Source organism: Rhinichthys klamathensis, unplaced genomic scaffold (assembly GCF_029890125.1).
Source record: "Rhinichthys klamathensis goyatoka isolate OS25496 unplaced genomic scaffold, OSU_Roscu_1.1 h1tg000040l_1, whole genome shotgun sequence".
Classification (NCBI taxonomy): domain Eukaryota; kingdom Metazoa; phylum Chordata; class Actinopteri; order Cypriniformes; family Leuciscidae; genus Rhinichthys; species Rhinichthys klamathensis.
In genome coordinates, this window is record NW_026606587.1 from 8,463,216 (window position 1) to 8,473,831 (window position 10,616).

Here is a 10,616-nt window from a genome sequence, read left to right on the forward strand (position 1 = left end):
GGACGGGCGGGGTGCCCTGCCTGCGACTAGCTCCACGGCGCTGTTTAGATGGAGGCAGCTGCTGTGGCGCAGGGGCAGACGCAGGAGGACGCCCCCGGCGACGAGCAGACTGAGGGCAGGATGTGTTTGATGGCCTCAGTCTGCTTCTGTACAGCCGAAAACTGCTGGGCGAAGTTCTCGACCGCGTTGCCGAAGAGGCCGGACACGGGGGAGTTAAGAAACCTGAGCTTGTCGGTCTCCCCAACGCATTCTCTTCCCAAGGCGTCATATACTGACGCTTTTGCCAAAGCGTATACATCCAACGCACATGGCACCCTTTAGCGTCAATATAACACGCTTCGGTTATGGGTAGGTTTAGGTCTGGGGTAGGGTTAGACCACTAGGAGGCGCCTTCTGGCCCATATATAGCTGCATCTCATATTGACGCTAAAGAGTGCCATGTGCGTTGGATGTATACGCATTGGCAAAAGCGTCAGTATATGACGCCTTGGGATGAGAACGGGCTGGTCTCCCGCATGTCAGCCAGACACAGCCAGAGATGGCGTTGCTGGACCACTAGCGTGGACATCGCATGACCCACTGACCGCGCGGTAACCTTCGTCGCACGAAGCGCGAGGTCCGTCGCGATGCAAAGTTCCTGGAGAACTTGTGGATCATGACCACCCTCGTGCAGGTCCTTCAGTGCCTTGGCCTGATGGACCAGCAGCAATGCCATGGCGTGCATGGCAGAGGCAGCTTCCCCACAGGCCTTGTAAGCCTTGCCGGTTAGATCCGACGAGTACTTACAGGCCCGGGAAGGAAGACACGGTTCTCCACGCCAAGTGGAGTTAGGGCACAGCTGCATTGCAACGGCCCGTTCCACTGGTGGGATACGCGTGTATCCCTAAGCTGCCCCGCCATCAAGGGTGGTGAGGGAGGAGGAGCCACCAGAACGGTTTCTGGCAGTGAAAGGTGACGTCCACGTCCCTGTGAGCTCCTCATGCAACTCCGGGAGGAAGGGCACTGGAGTGGGTTGCTGAGAACCAGCGCGCGTCACCCCGAGATACCAATCATCCAGCCGCGAGGGCTCGGGACACGGTGGAGGGTTCCACACGAGCCCGATCCTGTTGGCGGCCCGGGAAAGCATGGCCATCATCTCCGGGTCCGACTCGGGCACCGCTGGCACACCTGAAGGAGGCAACGGGTCCGAGCCGTCGTCCGCAGAGACTTCTGACGCTTCCTCCGATGCAGCGATCCACATCTGGTCGTCGTGGGGAGCACCAAACGAAACGACTGGTACACACCTCGAGGATGGTCCAGCGCGTTCTGTTAGTGCTCTACTGGCTGCGAAGCATGAGAGGGGTGAGGGTTCCTAGGGGGTTGGTTCCCAGAAGGAAGCGCGCTCACGGTAATCCTCAGGTCACCCGCATCACTGCCCGTAGCAACCCTCTGGGGAGGATTGGAACGAGGCAGAGGCACGGGGACTCCGCCCCTTTGCAGGAACAAGAGTCTCGACCTCAGCTCCGAGATGGTCATCTTCCCACAATAAGTACATGACTCATCCACGAGCGCTGCCTGAGCGTGTTCGAGGCCCAGACACACCAGGCAGCGCGCGTGACCATCCCGTGACCTCAGGTAACAACTACATCCAGAAACACACAGATAGAACGTCATCTTGAAAAAGACGTGAACTATCTGTGTATGCTCTTTTAGGAACTGCTCTCACAAGTGCTGAGGCACACAGGGGAACAGCCACCGCGATCACAGACAGGAATGTGCACCCGTCTGTGCGCGCTCTCTCTCTCGCTGGTTACCAGCTGTGAAAACAGCTTTTGCGCGCTCTGTGCGGCGCACCTTACCAGCCGTTAGAACAGCTTTTATTTGCTCGGGAAGAGAGAGAGAAAAAGGCTGTTCACGCTGTTGCACCGTAACACCCACACTGCCGTGAAGAAAAGTCCTCGTAGAAGGCTTGTAGTTTAATTTAAACAGCATCGAAGTGTTGGCTTCGAAGCAAAAAAACTGAAGTGCAATCCCAGCAGCTGCTCGTTTATACCCGCGCTAACGAGGTCGCGCAGCTGATGCAAATGATTGCACGCCAATGTGCATTGGCTTGTTTTAGTTTCACTCGAAGTAGATTGCCTCTCTAGCGAGATTCCTATTGGTCAGTCATGACCTACGTTGTAGTGACTGACCGATAGGGAACATAGCGTCACAAACCATCTAAGACATTTTAGTCAGTCAACTGCATACTTTTTGATTCAATTCCTTTTTTTAATTTGATATAATAATATTACTAATCTGACATATTTAGAATTGTAATAGTAACTTACCTGCACATTTACACTGTGAACCTAATTTCTGTTCACAAAATCCCCTTCATTGAGGCCTTGATGGGAACCTGTGTGCAGGCTCTGGCACCAATCACGTTAGTGAAGCCTGACACAAAGGCTACTGTAAATCATACTTATTGGCAAGGTCATGATTGCATGATCTTCATAAAAAATTATAATGTACCTGCACTGGCAAAAAAAAACAAAAAAACATTCTGCTTTACAACCTTGGGTCTGGAAATACCACAAAAACCACTAAAAAAAGCTAGAGCGCGAGTTAAACTTTGCGAATGGCACGACAGGCAGCACTTTTCACAAAGTTCACCGTATCTACAATATTGTAAAGGAAAGCGTTACTCGCAAAGAATCTCGGGGAAATGCACACAGTTTGTGCTGTTGTTAAAGCCTGCCCGATTCCGACGAGTCGAACATTAAATGTGTTGTTCCAACAAATAAATGATGCAAATGACACTCTCACAAGTCACGAGAAAACCGATCTCTCAAAAAGTAGCCTACACTATCATGCTGCGGATCACCGCGGATCCGGATCACCTCCGCTCATAAAACCGCAATCTAATCCTGTTAACCTGAAATAAGCCTGCTCGCGAGCAGGTTCAAGTTTACGCACCTGTTGCTATGATAGCAAGTCCAGGATGAGCGTCGAAGAACCAAACAATCCAAGATCATGCCAAATCGCCAACAATCAAATCCCGCTAACTGAGTTAGCGACGTGCGAAGAACGGGCCCCAGACCCAGGGCCCCATCCCGTGTTATATTTACTAAAGTGGGTTAGCTACCTACTGTCAGGGTTATGTTTGTTTTTGATCTGTTTCCCTGTTTTGTTCATGTCTGAGTTTCACATGTTCCTTTGTTCAGTTTCCCGCCTTTGTTCAGTTTCCATGGTTACCGTCATTATTAGTTCATTGGTTTCAGCTGTGTGTCATTTATTAGCTCGTTTCAGTTTGTTATTTAAGCCTGACCCTTGCCTTAACTCTTGATCCAGTCTCTGTTATGTTGAGATGTGTTTGCTCTGCCTGTTTACTTTCTTTTTTAGTAAGAATTAAACTTATTAGTTTTTTGTGAGAACCTGAGTCTTCTTTCTTCAGCTCCCCTGCATGCATCGTTACACCTATAGTACCACAATTAGCACAGGGACGAGGGTTTACACTTCTCTCTATTCCTTAGTAACATTTGTTTTCAGCAGCTTTGTGAATATGTTTTAAGAAGAAACTCTCTTAGTGGTAAGATAAATTGTTTTATGAATACAGCCCCTGATGTGCAGAAAAAGATTGTAGAGCTTCACAAAATAAAAAGTGACTGTAAGAAAATAGCTAAATCATTAAAAAAAATCCCATTTCCACCATCAGGGCAATGATTAAGAAGTTCCAATCAACAGGAAATGTTACAAATTTGCCTGGTGATATGTGTCTATATAGCATTAAAAATAATGATAATGCAATATAATAATATTACATTAAGACAATGGAGATTAATACACTTAATTGCATTAAGACAACTAGGCGAGGAGGATAGTTTGAGTGGTCAAAGACTCTCCAAGGATCACAGATGGAGAATTGCAGAAAATAGTTGAGTCTTGGGGTCAGAAAGTATCACAAAAAAAAAAAAAAAACTACATCACCACAAGTTGTTTGGGAGGGTGTCAAGACGGTGAGCAATCCTCTGCTCCGATCCAAAACCAAACTCCATGTATATTCAGTTGCCAGACACTACTGGTGCTTTAAACGGGACTGGGTTCTATGGTCAGATTAAACAAAAAAAATTGCTGTGTTGCAGCAAACACTAAAGTTGGGTTTGGTGCACATATATAGTAGAAAACACAGAGTTATCTTGGCAAAAGGAAGTTGCAAAAAGTACTGAATAAAAGGGTGCCATTAATTGTGGCCAATGTGTATTAGAGAAAAACATTTATTTCAAAATGATATTTTACTTCAATGAAAGGTTAGGTTTTTGTGAATTATTTTAGTAAAAGATCAAATGGTTTAACAATGCAGATTTATTTTCACAGGCTTCTTTGTTCATAAGGGTGCCAATAAATTCTGACCAGGTCTGTAGTACAATACAGTACATTATAATACATAATGGAAAATCTGGTTCTAATATTATGCAGTTCTATTATACTTTCTTAGAAGTCTGTGTAAGTAAGTGACACTGATGGTGTAATGTGACACTTGTTGGATGACAAATCTGGATTATTGTCATATGCAAAAGTATTTAAATTTATGCAGGAACTGGGTTAAGCAAATTTATTGTAAATGTAAAATTTATGCGAATAACCTTCCTGATTTAAGGTCACTGTTTCCCTAATTCAGTATTTCAGGATTTCCTGAAACAACAGATAGTGCTGCTGTTTTATCCTAGTCCATTGGAAATCCATGAATTTACTGTTTCAGCATTTAACATTTTCACCCTCCGGAAAAGCCATTATCTATTATATATATATATATATATATATATATATATATATATATATATATATATATATATATATATATATATATATATATATATATATATTCAAATTGTGATGTAACAACACAGTAATCACCTCAACAGAAGCTGCATCTCAGAATGTATACACATCATCGCAGAGTAAAAAAAACTCTAAACTGGGAAACCTGACTCTATTCCACCTGTAAAACCCCTGCTGAGAGGTAAGATGGGTACAGTTCAGTTTGTTTCACAATAATTTAATTTGTAAATGTATGTATGAGGAGACGTTTGTGGTGTAATGCTCTACTTAATAACTGATTGACATAAGCTTTGTGAGTTTAGATATGGAAATAGGCATTCGTATCATTGAATATAGTGGTATAAGCAAATAGAAATGTGATTTAAGCAAATTAAATGTAGTATATCAGCCTGATTTCTCTCAAACGGCCAGCCACTACACAGCCTTGTTTCAAGATTAACGGTCCATCTTAAACCATGCTTCACAATAGAATGTACATTTTCCTTTTGGGCTTCAGTAATTGTTTCTTTTTCAAAGTTTCTTGGTCAACATCTGATTTCAGCTTGGAAGGAGATTACTTATTGGGTGGCCTTTTCGCTTTACATGAAATTGATGATGTAACACCCATGATCACCCCAGAGACCACCGAATGTTTCAGGTAAGCAAGGGCCTTTTATCAGTCTGGAGTTATCATTACGCAATACTGCAAAACAAAGCAGCATTTCACATTTCTAAACTGAATTTACAATGACATGCTATTAACTTCTTCACTGATGTTTTCAAGGCACAGTTCTTCAATATCTGGCTATCAGATGTTGCAAGTGATGAGGTTTGCTGTTGAAGAAATTAATAATTCCACCACTATTCTGCCCAATGTTTCTCTGGGCTATGAAATTTTTGACCATTGTTCTAATACAAAGAATTTCCGTTCAGTCTTAAGTTTTATCTCAAATAATGGATCAATAAAACCTAAAGAAAAACTCAACAACTATCAGCCTAAAGTGATTGCTTTAACAGGGCCATATGGAAGCACAAGAACTATTACAATTGCACCACTGATCACAATGGACCTTATACCATTGGTAAATGTTACCAATTTTACATTACACTTACATTACACTATACACTTCCTCCTCTTTGTTTAGAACAACCAAGTTATAATATGCTAAATTAATTGTTTATAATAATAGTGTTTCTTCTCTTTCAAAGGTGAATTATGGAGCTTCCAGCTATGCATTAAGCAATAAACTTCAGTATCCCTCTTTTGTAAGAACAGTGCCCAGCAACAAAGACCTGATAGAGATGATTATTCACATCATACGATGGTTTGGATGGAACTGGGTTGCCTTTCTTGGTAGCCAAGACAATTACAGTTCAGACGGACTAAAGCTGTTTAACAAGTACATCAACAACACTGGCATTTGTTTGGCCTATCAAGAGGCTCTAAGCTTAAATGCAAACTACAGTCTAACACTTAAAAAAATTGATATGCTTAACATCAATGTCATTGTGGTTTTCGCTGTGCCACAATATGCCATCAACATAATCAAAACAGCCATATTAGAGAACATACGAGACAAAGTATGGATTGCAGGTGAAACATGGTCTATGAATCAACAACTTCCAAGAGAGCCAGGAATTATGAATATTGGTACAGTCATTGGCATTACAGAGAGATTGTTGTCATTACCTGGATTTGATAAATTCATTTATAAAGACAGGGGAACAACTAATGTTAATTATAAACCTGAGAGTGAAGTCAAGAGTAATAGAAAGACATGTAATCAAAAGTGTGATTACTGCACAATGTTGACTGCAGAGGAGATTATAAATGAAAATCCCACATTCTCCTTTGCCATCTATGCCGCCATATATTCCATAGCTCATGCATTACATAAGGTTCTGCAGTGTGACATGAATAAATGCCACAAAAACACAATGGCTAAGCCATTCATGGTAAGTGAATTTATTTGAATCCATAAACATATAAATAATTGTAACATTCATTATTTCAATAGCAATATTTTAATTAATTAAATAATTAACAATGTTTATATTTTAAGGATATTGCATATTATGTCGATTATATTGTATTACTGTTTAATTGTAATGTCTATATGTAATATAAATAATGTCATAGTAATATTATTATCAATTATTTTTCTTGTTTATTTGAACATACTTAACAACAGGTTCTGGGAGAAATGAAAAATCTGGATTTTCCACTCAATGGCCGTCAGGTGAAATACGATAATAATTATGATCCAACCATCAGTTACGCAGTTGTGCTTTGGCACACTGATGTAAATTCTCCACAGTTTGAGTTGGTGGGCACATATGATACATATCCAGAAACTATTTTTACCATTGACAACTCTCTTATTCCCTGGGGAATTAATGATTCTGTAAGCCTTATTTATTTATTTATTTATTTGTTTGTTTGTTTGTTTGTGATCCTTATCTAAATATTCAGTTTTGTAGATAAAAAAATTCTCAATCAGTTATACATATTTCTCCAAACAAAGGTCAATATGCTCAAAACAAATAACACAACCATCTAGCAAATTCACAAAAATAAACTTTCAGCTAACACATGAAAAGCAAATTGTTCTCTATTAATTACAAACTTATACACAAGTATAGGCCTACGATTGAATTTATTATGACACAATGGAGATCTTTTTCCAATTGTTTATCTTGAGATATGGATCTAAAGAAATGACAGTGTGAATTCACTTGAATTCATGTCTGGCAGACATATGCCTCAATATCTATGCAGGCCACTTGGAGAAGAGTTACTTTGACATTGAGGTTGTGGTTGAACATCCTCTATCTCCAGGAGATATCCCACAAATGGAATCAGAAATGAAGAATAGCGGAAGCTGCATCATCACAAAATTTAGGTGATTTTCTAACCCACAATGAATGGTTGAATTGGATATTGCCTAACCCCATGACAAACACTGACCAATGACATTCCTTCTTTTTTGTTTTCGCTGACTACAGAATAGAACTCATGATTCATCTCATCTTGCCCACTCTTACTCTTCCTCAGACCAGTCTACCTATTCTCATGCACTATCTTTGCCGTATGTAAGGCAAAGTTATGATAGTTGTGAACAATTACTTATGCAGAGGATATTAACTTGATGCCATTTGTATAAAGAAGATGGCTTTATTTAAGTTGTCTGTTGACTGTTCTGAAAGCAAGATCTGATACATTTGTGCATAGTGTTTATGGAAATAACATTATTTGTATTCTGTAATTTGCAGTCCATGTATAGAAAAACATAGCGTTTAGGCTGTGTTAATTGTTTGAGAACACTGGTCGTAGTTTGGAGAAATGTGTACAATTGATTGAGAAATTTTTTAACTTTAATAACATGTTTTCCCATCCCTTAAAGGTTCCTTTCTCAAACTGCTCTGTTGAGTGTAAGGCGGGATTTTCAAGGCAACTTGAAGGTTTTCATAGTTGCTGTTTTATGTGTAAAAAATGCCCGCGTAACAGCTATGTGGATTATTCTCGTAAGTATACTAAAGGTGTCGTTCAAAAACACCTTTTTGTTTAAGCTTCTTCAGTCCAATCTATCACCACAATGCTTTTGGAATATAGGAAACGTTTTGTAGTGTGATTTGAAGACAATATTTTCCTACACCCAGTTACTATTTATTATGGCTTTTGGCAAAATGGTATTACTAAACATTCATATTATTTTACTGTTTCACAGGGGACCCCTATACCTGTTTTCCATGTGCAGAGAGTGAATGGTCTGAGGAGGGCAGCACGATATGTAAGACACGTTCTGTTGTCTATCTTCAGTTCACAGAAATCTCCTCCATCGCTGTCATGGTTTCTGCCACATGCCTAATTATTCTCCTTTTTGCCATATTTTGCCTTTTCACCTATAATTACAACACACCAGTGGTGAAGTCTGCTGGTGGTAGCATGTGTCTTCTTATGTTGATATGTTTGATTATGTCTTCCATTAGTGTATACTTTTTTTTTGGACAACCCACATTTGTACATTGCCTCCTGAGAAATGCCATTTTTGCATTTTTCTTCACTGTCTGCCTTTCATGTTTGACGGTCCGTTCCTTTCAAATTATTTGTGTTTTTAAAATGGCTGCTCAGTTCCCAAGGGTGCACAGCCTTTGGGTAAAGCACAATGGACAGTGGCTCTTCATTGCATTTTCTTCTGCCATTCATTTAATTTCTTGTGTGATATGGATGACTGTCTCTCCTGACAAACCCATCGCTGACTCATGGACTTTTAAAGATCAAATTATGCTCATCTGTGAAATGGGGAACACTATAACCTTTACCATAGTTTTGTTTATAAGTTGGTTTCTTGGTTTCCTGTGTCTCCTGTTTTCTTACATGGGAAGAGATCTGCCGAAAAATTACAATGAGGCCAAATCAATAACTTTCAGTCTCATTTTGTACTATCTGAGCTGGATTGTGTACTTCACAGCATACCTCTCTGTCAAAAGCAAGTACATCATGCTTTTGAATGCAATGGCCCAGATATCTAGTATATATGGAATTCTCTTCAGCTATTTCATAAAAAAATCTTTCATTATAATATTCCAACCTCAAAAGAACACTCCCGCATACTTTCAAACATCTATTCAGAATTACACCCAAACCCTTAGTAGGACATAGACCACAATGCAAAGATGCAGATACACAAGGGAATTGCAGTTCCCATTAGTTGGAAGATGATTGTGTTAAGCACAATTATATTTGACAGATAAATAATTTGTTTGACATTTTAGTAAGCATAGATCCCTCACTATTATGTTACCACAATCTTAAATACACACATGGGAAAAGTAGAGAAGGAAGAAACATTCTGGGGTTTATTCTGCACTTTAGCACATGTGATTTATGAAAAGAGTCATTTAAATATTTATACAGCTGTTCTTCATATGCTAGCATTTACACTTAAGTGTTAATGTAAACACAAATGCTCGCTTTTTACATGTAATAAAGAACATTTTCAAAACTTCCATAACTCTAAGCAAATCAATAAAGATTTGTGAGGTTTGGATTGTCAGTCTTGTATCTTTGATGTTGTCACCGTTGGTTGCAGCAGAGATGAAACAGGATCTAAGTGCAGTAGTATTTATTTAAAAATCAACTCAAATTGTTGTAAGGAGGTCTTGACAGTGGCTCAGTGCTGGGACCAACAGGGACCATGGTCATCCAACACAGGAAAAAAAAAAAACATTTACAAAACAAAGAGGAACAATAAAGATAACAATTCATACATAACAAAGAAAATCAAAAGTTGGCTACAGGCAGTGGCGGATCTAGAGATTTTTTCCTGGGGTGGCAAAGGGGTGGCATGAGGTTTCAGGAGGGGGGCCATGGACATTATTCATAATTTAAAATGCTACGGTTTTCATTGAATGTGTTTTGTTCTCTACATGACTACATTACACGGAGTGGGAGTCAAATCAGAGATGTAGCTGGGTTTTTGGACGGTGTGGGTCTTAATTTGTGAATTGTGGACCCTTTCTCTGTGTAATCACTATCAACAGTCTGTGTAGTCTATACTTAAATTGTACTTTGTGAAAAAGCAATTCTTGGGGGGTTTGGGGGTATGCTCCCCAGGAGATAAAAAAAAAAAAAGATGATGTGCTGATGTCTTCTAGTGAGTTTTGAGGAAAAACTCAAATGATGTCTTCTTTTGAGGAAAAACTCAAATGATGTCTTCTAGTGAGTTTTGAGGAAATATGGACATATTTAGTCATACAACATAAGCAATCAATAGATTTAGGTTATCTGGATTGAAACAAGATTATAATGCAGGATTGTTGCAATGATAACCATG

The 10,616-nt window shown here is 39.9% G+C and overlaps 1 protein-coding gene across 1 annotated transcript; it reads left to right on the forward strand.

The window, feature by feature from the left end:
- The first annotated feature begins 5,084 nt into the window (after positions 1–5,084).
- Positions 5,085–9,473, forward strand: LOC130082027 (taste receptor type 1 member 1). Its single transcript, XM_056246776.1, has 6 exons — positions 5,085–5,437; positions 5,564–5,861; positions 5,989–6,735; positions 6,972–7,184; positions 8,184–8,304; positions 8,508–9,473. Exons 1-6 carry the CDS (start codon positions 5,256–5,258, stop codon positions 9,440–9,442), a joined length of 2,496 nt encoding a protein of 831 aa, XP_056102751.1. The 5' UTR covers positions 5,085–5,255; the 3' UTR covers positions 9,443–9,473.
- Positions 9,474–10,616: the final 1,143 nt, after the last annotated feature.

Bases quoted from the DNA above. Each gene is read 5' to 3' on its own strand.
- LOC130082027 (XM_056246776.1), top strand. From the start codon at position 5,256: ATGCTTCACAATAGAATGTACATTTTCCTTTTGGGCTTCAGTAATTGT. The intron at 6,736-6,971 runs GTAAGTGAATTT...ACTTAACAACAG, and splicing joins CAATGGCTAAGCCATTCATG to GTTCTGGGAGAAATGAAAAA. The intron at 8,305-8,507 runs GTAAGTATACTA...ACTGTTTCACAG, and splicing joins CAGCTATGTGGATTATTCTC to GGGACCCCTATACCTGTTTT.